General features: G+C 42.1%; 1 protein-coding gene across 5 annotated transcripts in view; it reads left to right on the top strand.

Annotated features, from left to right (window-relative positions):
- Nucleotides 1-15,972, top strand: part of LOC125750355 (rap guanine nucleotide exchange factor 4-like) — a 37,581-nt gene that overhangs the window by 2,247 nt on the left and 19,362 nt on the right. For 2 of the 5 annotated variants that reach the window (XM_049028053.1, XM_049028031.1), the window contains exons 2-7: nucleotides 1,211-1,252; nucleotides 1,735-1,877; nucleotides 2,087-2,175; nucleotides 3,272-3,418; nucleotides 12,777-12,849; nucleotides 13,689-13,753. In XM_049028053.1, the coding sequence (XP_048884010.1) occupies nucleotides 1,211-1,252; nucleotides 1,735-1,877; nucleotides 2,087-2,175; nucleotides 3,272-3,418; nucleotides 12,777-12,849; nucleotides 13,689-13,753 (559 nt within the window). Of the gene's footprint in view, nucleotides 1-1,210; nucleotides 1,253-1,734; nucleotides 1,878-2,086; nucleotides 2,176-3,271; nucleotides 3,419-10,934; nucleotides 11,185-12,776; nucleotides 12,850-13,688; nucleotides 13,754-15,972 lie in introns of those variants that run through there. The other 3 variants (XM_049028064.1, XM_049028042.1, XM_049028075.1) reach the window with 2 other exon arrangements.

Here is a 15,972-nt window from a genome sequence, read left to right as displayed (position 1 = left end):
TCCTTCCATAGTAAAAAAAGCATGCAGTTAGGCAAACTGAAATTACTTATACTGAGTGAGAGTGTGTGCCTTGCAATGCAGGGTGGTTTCCTGCTTTGTGCCCAGTGTACCGTCTTGTGATCCTGTACTGCTTAAGTGTCTGGAAGATCCATGGATGAGTAATATGAATGACAGTTATAGTTCAAACATGTAGGATGGCATTTGCAAAGTGCCATTTTTTGCATTTGATAATTTGTTTTTCCATTAGCTAGGTGCGTATTTTTGCTATACTAGTACTTTGCATACTTTTTTGTTTTTCATTGTGTTGTATTCTGAAATAGAATCTGGAAAGAGCTGAATTTCCACTTCTTCACATGAAACTTATTGTTCATACATCCCACTGGAAGTGGATACTGGGAATTTGTTGAGTCATAGAGACATTTGGACACAATATTAAAGTTTGCCACAAACAGGACAAAGGAGTCCTGCCATGTAACATATTATGTATAAGTACCCACAATGCAACACAGTCCAAATACCCATGACGCATTCTCATATGCAGTAGAGAGCTGTTTTTTTGGAGCAGGTGTGTTTACCACTGCATAGCACCACTGGCCATCGCAAATGGTGCTGAAAATGTGAACAATGTACAATCATTTTTGCATACTGCAAATCCGTTACGTTTCCCCTTGGGACTTGACTTTATACTGCAGTGCTCTTTGGATCTTCCAGTACTGTACATTGTTATATATTCTGATTGGTATTCTAACAGTGAATCTTAGTCTAACCATTTTCCCCTTCTGATCATTTTGATAAGCAATAATATTGCATCTCAGCATTGCTCTGCTAAAGTCATCGGTTAGGAAATATTTATAGCTCTTTGCATTGTTAAAGGGTGCGTGAAGAAACCATTCATTACTGTGAAGCAGAGCTGAGTTGAGGTTTGTTCTAGGTCACATGAAGAGATAGTGTATTTGAGAGAGACTACCAACATTAAAACCAGGCTGTTATTGTTGATGTCTCAATATGCAGTAGTTGAGTCCAGTGTTTACGACGTGGGGTCCCCCCATGATAAAATTTACAGACGGGGTTGGGGAATGTAGTCCGGGTTAAATTGTTGTCCAGACCCCTATTGTAATTAGTACCTTTATGTAAATGGAAGTTTAAAGCTTTAATAAAGGGGGACAGTATATTTTCAGAGGGTTTGGTTTTTGTCATTTTTTTCACACAGGCTGGTTGGCAGCGATGTGCATCCCATGAAAATTAGAGCACTGTGCGTATATTTGTGTTTTTGGGGGGGCGGGGGATATTTGGGGGCCAAGATGCTGGTCCAGGGCCGGAGAAATGGCTGATTCACAATGATTTGTACATAGAAGGGAATTGCAGAGGAAGCTGTGATCAAAGTTTTATTTTTTGACTAAAACCAACATTAGGTATAACTAAGCCATAATCTTACATATTCCTCAATATATATATATCTATATATACTTTCATTAGTGCCTTCAATGTTTGTTCTTACATTTTATGAAAAAGTTGCTTTTACATGTTTAAGATATTAGTCTTTATTTATTGCCAGTAGTAATGAATGTAGTTGTTACAACAAGTTTATTTTTCTCATAGTCACTGCAAAAACTGGCTGAGATCATAATTTTATATTTTTTATTCTGTTATTTTTTTATTGTGTTATAATTGCTACTGCTGTTTTTTTCTGAGTTCTCAGTGAAGGACTGATCAGAAATATTTTCCTTCCCCCAGGCCTGCTGAACGTTCTGGAGAGGATGTAGACATCATACTCGCCCGTCTAAAGAATGTCAAGGCCTTTGAGAAGTTCCATCTGAATCTTCTCCAGCAGATCTGTCTTTGTGGATTCTACGAGTTCCTGGATAAGGGCATCACCTGTATGTCACATCCCATTTCTAAAGCATTTTCTAATCTCCACACTTCTAAAAAAGTTCTGTTGGGCTCATTATGATCATATGTGGATATTACTGAGTATTAGAGTATTGAAAATGCAGAGATTATATCATTATATCATCAGTGTTAGAATATTGTTGCCTCTTTCCCTGATGGTTACAGTTGTTTTTTTTTTTTTTTTGTTGTTTTTTAGTGTATCGTCAGGGGGACATCGGGACAAGCTGGTATGCTGTCCTCTCTGGCTCACTGGATGTCAAAGTATCTGAGACAGCCAACCACCAGGTAACAGCTCCTGGAAGCGCTGTAAGGATGTAGCATGTAGCTCTTCAGGTCATTTGTCACTGTAAACTGCCTCCCCCGCCCAGTGTCTTCTTCAGGTGCATTGCTTGAGATGACTTTGTAATCCATTGTTGACTTATATTATTGTATCCATATCCTTCAGTCAAAATAATCTTTTGCTGTCTTCTTAATAGTGCTGCACAATGTAGCACAATTTTAATATTGACATTGCCTAATATGCACATGTAGTTGTCACAGCGCAAGGACCACAACAGTCAGCTGGGTTAAGAAAATAAGCTATGCTGAAACATTTTTACTGCGGCATAGGAAACAAAACTTAGTAAGCTCTGCAATTTTAATAGTAGTCCCTTTTCAAGATTATGTAGCATATGTAAAAAAACTCTAAAGTTTACCGGCATTGTTTTGTATGAGCGCTGCATGCGCTCTCCAAGCCATTCGTAATATTTTTCTCCCTTGCTGTTGGATTCACTCATAGGCAGTGTGGCGTGTTTATGAGAGTTTTAACAATAATGGCTGAGGAGGAGAAAAGCAAACAAGAACTGGTCACTGAAAGACAGGGATGTGTCGGGGGGGGGGGGGGGGGGGGGGTGGAGGGCTGGGGGAGCAGTTGGGGGTGCCTGATCAGCTGCTCATTTGGCATGAACAGTTGTAATTGGCTCCCTTCAGAGTCCTGAGTCATGAGTGCCCCATGGTCGGTCAGTTTTACCGGTCAAGCACCTGCACGGCCCTGCCAAAAGACGTTTGACTTCTACCATATGAAAATATTTTGGATTTCATAGAGACGATATTGAGCAAAAGCAAGTGCTTTGTCAGTACTGCTTTACCTCTGTGGGCACAGCTCACGGCCGCACCACTGACTTATTTGACAGTCTCTATCGGTAGATAATAACAAGATCTATTTGGCTATAGTTCATTTCAGATAATTTTCAACTCCTTTGTTTTTTATAAATATTCCAGTATTTATCGCAAACATTTCTAATATTGTGATGTGAATTTTTGTCAGTATCGTCCAGCCCTGCATTTCTGTCCTGCTGTGAGGTCCAGATTGTCTCATGGCATCTTTTCTTTCCCCGTGAAGGATGCTGTCACAATCTGTACCCTGGGCATTGGGACGGCCTTTGGCGAGTCCATTTTGGACAACACCCCACGGCATGCCACTATCGTCACCCGTGAGTCCTGCGAGCTCCTGCGGATCGAGCAGCGAGAGTTTCGGTCTCTGTGGGAGGTAAGAGCCTCACGGGGGAGTGGAGGGGGGTGCAGGGGGTCTGGCAACCTCAGCGGTTTGTATAGACCTCTGCTGTGTCAGAATATCACTCTACTTTTCCAAAATGGAAACATGAATGCATGAGAAAAACAAACCCAAGATGTAGCGCTATATCCATCGTAGTTATACTCTTGGGTCAGTTTAAAAATTCCATTCATGATAGCTTCAGTGAGAAATGCAGCTTTTTGTTGATCATTGAGCAACTCTAGATCAGGGATAAGTAAGAGCTTAACAGTGTCATGAGAATTTAGAACCAACAATAGAGCTTCGAATTGCTACAATGAGCATGAGTGGCAGCAGTGATATACTGACTTAATTCTCTCATTCCTTTGCATTAATTCATTATACTGATCAATACCAAGTATGACAAAATGTGATTGCTCCTGTTGCATTGGACATTAGGATTGCTGGCATTCATTGATGCTCAGTTCACCATTGTGTTAATGAATATAATGCTTGAAAGTGGATCATCCATATAACCATTATAATCCAAACTGTGATTTTGGAAGCAGAGGCAAAGTACTAAATACACACTAAAATGTTTGCCTCTTGTCTTTTTGAAATGATAAATCAATATATATGAAATTTGGTCAACAGATGGCTGAACAATGTAATTTTTTTTTTTTTAAAAAAGCACCCCCTCCAAATTCATGTTAATCCAGTCTCGCTATCAGGGCAGTGGCATGTATATCAGGTGATTTTATTGCGTATCATATTGATTCACTCTTCTCACAGACAGCAGGGGGAGATGATGGAGGCCCACATCAGGCTTGGGTTAATAGCTCCTCTCTTCTTCCTGCTCTCTTACCCCCCAGCAAGAAAGCAGCAAAGGGGCTGGGTGGTCACAGCCTGTCTGGAAGCTACAATTCTGGTCCTGATCCGAAGGCACCACGTCACTTTCCTTCCTTTAGGGGTCAAGGGCTGAATAAGTTACGGGCTGCATCAGCTCTGCATGAACTGTGGCTGGAGACTGAGCTATGCTGGAGTTGGGTCCAGATTGTGTCCAGACTGGGATCAGGCTGGGTTCAGGCTGGGTCCAGGTTGTGTTCAGGTTGGAATCAGGCTGGTTTCAGGCTGTGTCCAGGTTGGGTTCAGGTTGAGTTCAGGTTCTGTTCAGGTTGGGTCCAGGCTGAGTTCAGGTTGTGTTCAGGCTGAGTCCAGGTTGGGTTAAGGTTGGGTCCAGGCTGGGTTCAGGCTGAGTTCAGGTTGTGTTCAGGCTGGGTCCAGGTTGGGAGCCAGATGGGGCAGCCAGATCATGCTAAGCATCCTTCTACTCAGTCTGGTGTTTTAAAACATTGCTCTAATGCGATAGAGGTTTGAGTTGAGGTTTCTCTAACAGTGTTGAGTTGCGGGTTTGCTGGAAGGAGTTGAGTTGTATACTTGTTCGACAGGGTTTCATCACAGTTCCTGACCTTGCTCTCAGCTGCTCTGACTTTTATTAATTGACATTCAACTCTGAGTGCTGGGTGCTTTCATAGCTCAGTTTAGGAAGGTTTATATGCCCACTGCAGAGTGTGTGGCATGTATCTCAGTGTGAGGAAACAGTGAGACTTGTATGTATTATTCACCAAATGATTCACCATTGTAGTGTTGTTCCCTGCAGTGCTTCTGTAAATGCTAAAGTCTTGTTACTATGATATCTGCAGCTTGAGAGAGAGAGGAGTGTCACTTACAGTTTCTCACAGGCTCTAACACAGCCGTGCACTTTCACTGGCTGGGCACTGATACTGACAGCTCGTGTTGTGATCTCGCATGCGGGTGCCATCTGTTTAACGTTCTCTGCATCCTGTGAGAATTTCATATTATCCCTCACTTTGTAAGAATTATTCAAACTATTAGAAACCAGACTGAATGTAACGGCCAAGTTCCTGCTGGTTTTAACAATGCCAGCTTGCTTTAAGCATGTTGATGCCTTTGGGAAACTCGCCTCCACAGGATTGTGGGAAAGGATAAGACACGACGGGTAGATGAAGACGCTCCCAAAACAGAGCCCTATGTAACCATGACATAATGCTGGTACGGTCTAGTACTTACTGCACTGTTATTTTTTTTTAAGTATTTTGTATTTGAGTTCATAATAATTATTGATACATATAATAAGAAACACACATAATGGGGGTGACTCAGTAGCTTGTTGGGCAGTGCTATCACCTGCCCCCTCCAGGACTGAGGTTTTGAATCCCTCCCCTTTGTGCAATACAGGGAGATCATGCAATTCCATAGACAGCTTTCCAACCCTAGTCCAAAGACACACAGTTAGTGTCTCTAAAAATTGCTAATGTCATGTGAGTTTGTGCATGTGTGTCCCCTGCAGTGGACTGATATCCTTTCCAGTGTGTTTCTCTGTGTTTGTGCTGTCTTGGATAGGCGCCAGACCCCGTACTGGATAAGCTGCTGAAAGTTGCTTACTTAAAACAACCGCTTTAATTCTTAACAAAAGCTTTGTGCCAGAACCCTTAGCTCATTAGTGTCCAGCCACCGTGTCTTTGCACCATCCCTCCACATGGGGGTGCTTGCTATCGTCTCCATGTGGTTCCAGGAGGGGCGGTGTACCAGAATGAGGCCGACAGGACCTAAAGGGGCTTTTAAGGCAAACGGCTGTCAAGTTGCCATTTCCCGTATGTAAATGATGTTATCAGCTCTCACCGGCTCTGTACTGAGCTCAAGCATGCAGGCTGAGCTCATAGCAGCACCCTCTGGCTAGAAAATGTAACACATGCTAAAAAAACTGATAACTGTCAATAAAAAAAAGCCAACTGACAACTTGTTTTAATAATGTTTTTATCATGTTGATAGGTCATACTTACAGGTGGAAATACATAAATAATGGAGCACATTTAATACAAAGTCTTATCAGTACTGTGTAAACTGTGACTGGTTACACACCCTGAGAGTTGGTGATAGAAACCTGGGTGATACTGTATGTTTGACCAGAGTTGAAAAATCATTAGTTACTTACAAATAGAAAGTTAACTTTTTATGACTTATGTTGGCTTTTTGCAAATTCATCTATTCAAAACAACTAAATATTTGGTAGTATTATTAGTATTGTTATGGTAGTATTATTATTAGTATTACAAGTTTTATCTGTTTTTTACTCTTTATTTATCCATGTTTAGGAGCTGTTTCATGATTGCACATTCACAGGGAGCCAAAAGTCTACCCTAGGGAGCATAGGGTGTAAGTCAGGGGACGCCCTGGACGGGATGCCAGTCCATCACGGGTACAGGGCAGGGGACACCCTGGGTGGAATGCCAGTCCATCTCAGGGCACAGGGCAGGGGACACCCTGGATGGGATGCCAGTCCATCAAGGGTACAGGGCAGGGGACACCCTGGATGGGATGCCAGTCCATCAAGGGTACAGGGCAGGGGACACCCTGGATGGAATGCCAGTCCATCTCAGGGCACAGGGCAGGGGACACCCTGGATGGGATGCCAGTCCATCAAGGGTACAGGGCAGGGGACACCCTGGATGGGATGCCAGTCCATCTCAGGGCACAGGGCAGGGGACACCCTGGATGGGATGTCAGTCCATCAAGGGCACAGGGCAGGGGACACCCTGGATGGGATGCCAGTCCATCTCAGGGCACAGGGCAGGGGACACCCTGGATGGGATGCCAGTCCATCAAGGGTACAGGGCAGGGGACACCCTGGATGGGATGCCAGTCCATCAAGGGCACAGGGCACGGGACACCCTGGATGGAATGCCAGTCCATCTCAGGGCACAGGGCAGGGGACACCCTGGATGGGATGCCAGTACATCACAAGCAACAGTACTACCTACCAACCCACTGTGTCAATCCAGTTTATTTATACTGTAATATATTCTTAAAGTTGGGTACTTGGTTTAAAGGTCCCTCTTGGGGCTTCAGCTTGTGACAGTGTCTTTAACTGCTGTGTTTGCCACTGGCTTTGACCAGGTTGTGAATGCAAACCTGCGAAAATGGAGATTGTTTTTGTGGAGAGAAGCCAGCCCCCCCCCCACCCCCTGCCGAGTGCATTTCGTCTTTGTGCCCAGTCTGGGCAGACAGACCATCTCAAAATGCATGCTGGGAGTCCCTGGCTGAGTAGATCCTCCCTGAAAATGACTGAGAAAAAACTGGGTTACCCAAAAGTCTGTGGGTTTGTGTATGTTATTCATTGCTTAGGAACTATTTATTCACAGCACATTCAATTCAATGTGCCTGCTTCTTATTTAACATAAGGTTTGGTCAGCTATGAGCATTTGAATTTAAAAACATCTTGCTGAACCTACATAATGTTTAATGTTCAGTAATTGCATTATGTAGTCGCTAGGTAGTGATTTCATAGGCACTTATTTACATGCTTATACATACTTGCTAGCAACAATATTGTGCAATAGTCTTAGGCAGACAAAGAAAATTATGTTTAGATTATCCTCATGTTGGTGTAAAACTATGATATTATGCCTGTCAAAGTGTGTCAGCTTAGCCATTTCAGAACCTCTGCTAAAATCATTATAGTAATTGCAGTGACCATCCAGTACAGTCATGTATCTTTCGACTTGGCCACTATCACACCTCATACAGCTAGTCAATCTGTCGCTGACTTTTTAAACCAACATATTTAATTATTTAATTGAGCTGTCGGTGAAATTTAACAAAATCATGGAACGGCTGAGGTGCCCCTGAGGAGAAGTTTGGGAACTGAAGCGGTGTTCATCTAGCCATCCAACTAGATATCAGTAACTTTTTAGAAAACAGAAGAAATTATTACTAGTTTTTATTGTGTCACTCTTAATTTGCTTTAAATATTTCTTTGGACTGCCTAAGACTTTTGCATAGTACTGTACTGTATATGATTCTGGGTGGAAAACTCTCAGTGTATTTTGTAGTATATGCAGGTTCACTGAGGTTAAGGGAAAACAAATGAAGAAGGGCAGTGTAATAGAGACGCTCGAAGAACAGACAGCTGCAGTGTATTTCCTGCTAAAACAGGAAGTTGCTGTTGCCACTTTATTCCACAGACGTGAGCCAAAATGGTGGCCTGGATCACCTTTGGCTGCCTTTCACCTGATGTTTTGTTCCGCAGCTAAGCGTAGCTGCCACATTTAGGTGCATTCAATGGTACTGACAAAGGCTGCCTGTGCTGGAGACAGGCGCAGAACAGGGCACCACTGCTGAACGACAGCCAGTGAACAGGTCTTGTTCTAATTCTGGAGTATTCTGGGGAATGCAAGCCATAAATGAAATAATGCTGTTTTCATACCTTAATTCTATTCTGAATCCCACATGGGATTAAAATTCTTATCTCCTGTCCACCATTCAATCTTGATTTCACCGAATCATTCCCAGTGTAAGTTCATGTTCATGTACTGGATATATGCAAAAGCAGCCAAACTTTGGCCGTCGGTAATGGCAGACGGTGTCCATGCAGTGTCAGCGGGGAAGGCTGATTAACAGGCGCTGGCATTTGGGGAGAGCAGCCCCAGTCCAAATTGGCTTTCGCTGAAAGTGCAGAATGATCAGAATGTACTGCTGTCATGCTTTCAAAGTTATTTCCCAATTAACCCTCTAGAGTCTGAGGTCTGTCAGCCACTTTTGAGGTAGTCTGACATGCCTTGACATTTTATGTGTTTCACCTGTCAGTAAAAGATGTATCCCTAAGTGCTACATATGCTTTTATTTAGCACAAATTCAGCACTAATAACCCGAGACGATTCAGAATGTCCTTAACTGTTCTTCCCAAACCAAAACATGAAGAAAAAGCACGTTTTCATGAGTTTCATTTTACCATATAGGGTCAATACCCAGAAATGTATTGTTGATTTTCAAATTGATGTTGCGCTGTGGCTCTCGGTGCCTTTAGACATCACGCCCCCCGATTCACTCCCTTGGTTATGAGACACCATGTTGCATTCAGCCTCTCTTAAAAACTTCACGTTTCTTACGGTTTTCAACCTCTAATCTCCTGCCCCTCCCTTGGCCTTTCCAAGCAGGACATCTAATCAGATGAAACGATAACAGATTAGAAGGACACATTACATCATCGTCAAGGTCAGACACAGATGGCCGCAGGCACTCTCAGTTTCCTAGTGTTTACTGTCAGATGGTCAAGACCCACAATGCCCCTGAGGCTTAGAAAAAACACTGTACTTCCTTCAATTAAGATGATAGATCACGTTTCGTCTCACTGTAGTGTTTGGTAGCGAATTTCATATATGATTTGGAAATATAATGTATTTCCATGATAGAGTTATATGATTAAACATATTGGTACATAATAGTGCCATAAAGTTAATAGTAAGACAGGATCTAAGTTAAACCCTTGCAGAAACTTCTATAAATATGAAGAATTGTTACTGTTATGAGCACCTGCTCGTGTTAATGTAACCTGCCTGCTTATTCCACATCTGCGTCTGACTCCTTTGTTTCATGAAATGCCGTTACACTACAAGAACCGCATGAGACATTACAGAAGAACAGCGAGGGCCCAAAAAACTTGGTGGCTTGTTAAAGATTCATTACACAGTGCTTCCTCATAAATGTGGTACCAAGTTCTGTCTCCAGTGAGCAGCTTGCTTGCTTGCTGTGGTTTTAAATGCTCAGACGGCAAAGCCCATAGTGGATTGTGTTTGGACTGTGATAACTGAAATGACTATAAGAAGAAGGAACAATCATTCTTAACGTCAGAGGTGTCCTTCGTTAGCTTGCTTCTGATTGGCTGTGGGCAATGGTGAAATGATTGATGGATGGAAGATGTACGTTTATGTACCGCTGCCCATCTTCAACATTTTGAGTATTGTGCATACAAATATACAAAAATACATGCAAAATGTTATTTACTTAATTAAGACATCTACAGATTTTGAAAAGGTGTTTGCTAGTGTTTTAAACACTAATGATTTGGATTTTTGTTTTGTTTTGGACATCATGTATATTTATGGATAGATAATGCTTTTAGGTTTTTCATTAGAAATTTAGTGTTTTCTTTTTTATTATAACCGTTTTTATATCGTTATTATAATCTTTCAAATTCTGGTTTTAGCAAATTTTAAAATTTGTTTTAAAATCGTTTAGAAATTTATAAAATATTTGATGATGAATGGGAAAGTTTAATGTTTACATGAAATACACGTCTAAAAGGAATGTGACGACGCAAATTCATATTAAATGAGCCCATTTTCTGCTGACAACCACTAAGACGGAAATAAAAGCCTTATTTGAATTTACTGTACATTGCTCATAATTTCCTGCATTGTAAATCATAACCCGCATCATTATTTCATTCATTTAATTGTCGTATGATTTAATGTTATCAGTTATGCTTGTAGTTAATCTTGCGGTAAAAGGCGCAAAAAGTCGTAAAATTTTCATTGTAATTTACCGTGACTTTAGGATTTTCGCACAAATGGGAGCTCGGTATAAACACCACTTTCAATAAGGAATTAATGTGACTCTATCCTGCTGTCCTTGAGCTGCCACCAACCTCGTACGTGTCAGAGGAAAAGTGATTTCGGGTGGGCAGGGACACAGCGGTCACTTATGGGGCGCTAGACGTATCCGTCTCTTTAGGCTTTGTCCTGCCGTACAGATTGTACCGGAGGGAAAAGTTGAAGAAGGAAGAATTACAACAAAGGCGCGTTCGGGCATCGTCTTTAATAACGGGGAAGCATTTGCTGTGAATTATTATTTGCTTGGACCTTGATCGGCACCATACGCCAGTTGTTAAGCCCACGTGCATTTGTCAGCTTAACATCGAATCGGTAAGTCCTACTGTGCAAGTTGAAGAACAGTTTAGGTGAAGCAGTGGCGACGTCTCCCGATATAAGTGGGTTTCTGAGATGTATTGAAATATCCATTTGAGGACGTGTCTTCTTGCAAATAAAGCAAATGTTGATAAAATACATATGTTCGGTGACTTGTATGTACTATATTATCTTTTTCAGGTCATATAATTAATTACTACCGACATCTCACTGTTAACTGTTTCTGCAGAGCACAATGCGTTGTTGCATATTATATTACATCACTATCGAATACTTGAATCAATCAATAAATCAATGAGCGCGATTATAATCTAATTCATTAGGCTGCTACTGAATACCAGGAACGACACACACGCACTGACATATATGCTTGCTTGCTTGTTAAACAGGATTTTTTAGAGTCTGTTGAAACAGTGCTTGATCCTTGGCCTCAATAAGCCCATGCATTAATGTGTCCTTGGTTTTTTGTTGCGGATTCTAGCGTTAAGTGAGATGCATTTATCGTTTTACAGAGCTTAAATGTCTGGTAACTCGACTTCTTTTTCCAAAATTGAAGAGGTAGTTTAAATTTCCTGTATTTGCCTCAAATTCACAATTACTATGTATTGAGAGCCCTCCCACAAATCCATTCAAACAATGTAATCCGTACGCTTTAAGCCATGGTAGGATTAGAGACCGAAAAATGTTAGAATCCGTCATTATTGACGTAAATATGAATAATTTCTTCTTCTGATAGACATGCATTCTGGTTTGGCGGACATGCTATTGGAGTATATCCCACCAGGAACTTGTAAAATCTATGGACAGACGCACACTAGAGTACAGACTTCATGCTCTTGACAGATTTGACTGAAGATGCACAGAGTGCTGTAATGTGAGGATGAAGTTAGTTGAGTGGTGAGGATGGAGCGAGTTGGGCAGGATTATTCTTTAACCAAACCATTATTTTCACAGTCAACGAATCCATAAACCACTGTCCTCCAGTTAAGACAGAACATGTGCAGTTTTATTAAATAAACAGCTTTCTTGACAGATAAGTAATTCAGATGAAAACACATTGTGTTTATTTCCAAATTTAACCAGAAAACAAGCATGCATTTTTACAAGGTTAATAGCCTACGTGTTTCACTGTCAATTTGTGATGCAGAAAAACGTAAGGTGCAAAGAAACTGGTGAAGTGTACTGGTGAACGTGCCTAAAATAGATGTGAGGTACGAACCTGTGAGTCTAAAAATAGGACCCAGAGAAACAACGCTTCTATTTATTTTGCAGTAAAATAAACAGTCCTGGATGCCCATGGAGGATATTTGATGTGTCTGACATTTTCTATCTATCAAGACAAGATGTCATTTCCATTTATTTTTTCAGCTAATGCATTTATTCTGTTCTACAAGCATCTTTAAAGTCACTTAAGTGTTTTTACTGCAACGCTTCAAGTCATTCGGCTTGAAAGATCAAACCCTTATAACCGCTACATTACCCATAGGTATAACCTGAACAGTCTCTTTCAGCTCTCTGACCACTGGAATATGAGGAGAGATACCTTCTTGAAGTTGCAAATAGTATTCAGTTTTTTTTTTTTTTTGCAGAAATACCGGCAGTGCATGGCTGGGCTCTTGGCCCCCCCCTACGGTGCTATGGAAAGTGGACTCAACAATGACAGTAAGTACTGGCTACTACAGCAGCATCCCTGAAAGGTCTTCTGGATTAGCTCATCTTTGATAAAGTGCTGAAAAAGACTAAATGGTGGCTCAGTGGGCAGCGCTGTTGAGTCACTATTGGGAGTTGGAATCTCACCTCCACTCTGTGTGTGGGTTTGGCCTGTTCTCTCTGTGTTAGCAGGTTTCCGCCTGCAGTCCAAAGACATGCAGTTACACTAGTGGCCAAAATTGTAGAAACACTTCCAGTTTTTAGAGACTGCAGAACTGTATTCAACTGTTGCTCCAGTTACGTATTTAATCATCCAATGTATGATACTTGCAACACTCGTTGATCGTTTATAAAGATTACTGCCAATTTTCAGGTAGTAATTTTTAAAGGGTAATGCCAAACATGCTAGGTGTTTCCATTGTGGGCAGTGTAGGGGTACCAGTTCGCTTAACTGCATGTGTTTGGATGGTGAGAGGAAGCTGGAGTATCTACACGACATGGGGAGAACGTGCAATCTCCACACACACACACAGCTGGGTGGGGTACAGGGACTCCAGTGGGCCACCACCACACCAAGAGGTTACGAGAGACTGAATATATTTGACTATGTTTTATAGTTGGAACAGGAGATGAGTAGCACAAAGTGTAAGTCATTTCTAAAAATACGGAGTACTCCCCCAGTAGATAATGAACTCAGAGCTGTGCCATCGCTGTACCACTGTGCGGTGTTATCTAAATCTAATCTTAAAATTAGCATTTGTGCTAGATGGTACTGTTTGTCTTGTACTCTGGGAGGTGCTGCATTTTTGTTGGATGTCCCATAGAAACATTCTCATCTTTTGTTTTCCCAGGAATGCCGGACAAAGATAACATGAGCAAGAGTGCATTGGGCTCCCTGTCTAACAGCCTTAACAAGGTAGCTGACTAAATCAAGACCGTCAGCTCTGTAATATTGAACTTGAATATGTTGCTGAGAACACATCCAATGAGTTAACTCATCTGAGACAGCATCATTTGTGTGTGGGAAAGAACAGAACAAGGCTGGAGCAGTTTGTCTCTCCGTGGCATTTTGAGAAATTCAGCTACACATAGACGACCATACTTGGTAGCAGAAAACACATGATTTAGTTCATTAAAATCGCTATGAAGTTATACATTAAAATTAAATTTTTTTTTCACGATGTGCAAATAATTATTATTCAGTTTTGATAATATATAATCTCAGAACAAATTCTGTTTTCCCTGCTATACCAAAATTGCAACAAACTATGAACCCAAAACTGAGGTTTGTACCGAGCTGTGAATTTTAGTTTGGTTTACATAGCTACTTTCTCCTCTCTTTCTCATTGCATGGAAAGCAGTAGAAACACTGCACCATATTGGTTTGTACCCAAGTTAGCCCTGGCCAAAGTGTTGTCACATGATTCAAACATCATGACTTAAAAAGTGGACAAAATGAGCGTTTTAGGGCTCCCTGTCTAACAGCCTTAACAAAAGCCTCCGAGATAAAATAACTGTGGATTTACCGAATATGCAGGATTTTGTTATGATTTACAAGCGGAAATGAAAAAATAGCAAAACGGAAACTCTTACCATGGGCAGAGTTTGTGTGTGTGTGTGTGTGTGTGTGTGTGTGTGTGTGTGGGGGGGGGGGGGGGTTTGGAATCTTTTCCAGGCCACATGGGCACAAGGTAAAGGTAGGACTTTGGCTGGGATGCCAGTCCATTGCAGGGCACATACACATGGCAGTTTAGAGACGCCTGTTGACCTAACTGCATGACTTTGGGCTGTGAAAGTAAAGTAGAGCTTGTCCAACAAGCTGCCTGGGGTGGGATTCACCCACAAGGCTACAGTGCCGAACCTCTGATCCTAAAAGCATGACGCTGGCTAATTGCCACCAAGCTCTTAATGATTAGCTTGTGCTCTTCAGGGTGTTCTGAAGAATGTCAGAGCGGCGACAGACTATCCGTGTTTATCTGCTGCTTACGTGAAGACTGATGCATCAGTGTCTACTTTAGGCTCAGACTTCCGCAGTTACGAGGGCGAGGGAACAGGACAGCTAAATATACAGGAGCGGCCGCTTCCCGCTGTCCCTTCCAGGGACAGTCCCACCTGGCACTGCTCCCGGCGATAAAAAAATAAAACAGGTAAACACACATCCTGGGATGTGCATTGTTTAGGGAGACGGCACCAAGACTAGTCAAGTCCTGGATGAAACGTTTGTCTACAGAGGACGATGGTGCTGGCTTTGGGCAGGATAGCGCTCAGTTTGCAGCGGTATGCTGCGTTTCGAATGTAACATTAAAATGAAATGGGAGTGGACTGCGAGTCTGGCAGAGATGCTTTTGGATAATGCAGAAGAGTGGTCTTATTACAGCAGAGAGAATCGCTCTGGTGTTTATTGCCACATTAGTGATTATACAGCTCCTGATTACGCATCTATTGTGGGCCCGTCGTGATTCCCAAAGGATAGCTGAGATATTTTGTGGCCCTTTACCTTCACCAGGATTGCAGGGTGCACAGAAATCACAGTAACCTCACACCGTACTTCCAGGCCAGTCTGTTCCTCCGTAAAATTGCCCTAAACTTCTCATCCAGCCACTTACTGTCGCTTATCGCCGCATTCGGAGCACCCCCCGGGATGTCTTATTACCACATAAATGCTTCTCTAACCCCTGTGCCAGGCAGCACAGCTGGCTGGGCAGTAACAGGGCGGATATAATGCGTAATTAACTATCAGACAATGGATGTGAAACACAACCAACCGAAACCCTAAAAACGAGACGCGTGTTCATAGGAGAGCAACAGGCTAAACGCAGCGCCCCCTGCAGGTTTGTAGTAAATGTCCCCAGATGCTTTATCTGCCTTTTTATCTTAGTTATATGACTTCAGTGTGTGTGTGTCTAGCCATCATAGACCCATCATCCATATTCCATAAACTAGTTAACATGCCACCAGAGCAGCTCTGACCCATCGAGGCTTGATCTCCATAAGACCTCTGAAGGTGTCCTGTGGTATCTGGCACCAAGACATTAGCAGCAGATCCTTTAAGTCCTGTAACCTGTAAGGTGGAGCCTCCTGGGATCTGTTTGTCCAATACATTCCGTAGATGCGAAATCTTAAATTCTTTTTCAT

Source organism: Brienomyrus brachyistius, chromosome 1 (genome assembly GCF_023856365.1).
Source record: "Brienomyrus brachyistius isolate T26 chromosome 1, BBRACH_0.4, whole genome shotgun sequence".
NCBI classification, from domain to species: Eukaryota; Metazoa; Chordata; class Actinopteri; order Osteoglossiformes; family Mormyridae; genus Brienomyrus; species Brienomyrus brachyistius.
This window is presented reverse-complemented; position numbering and strand designations above follow the sequence as displayed.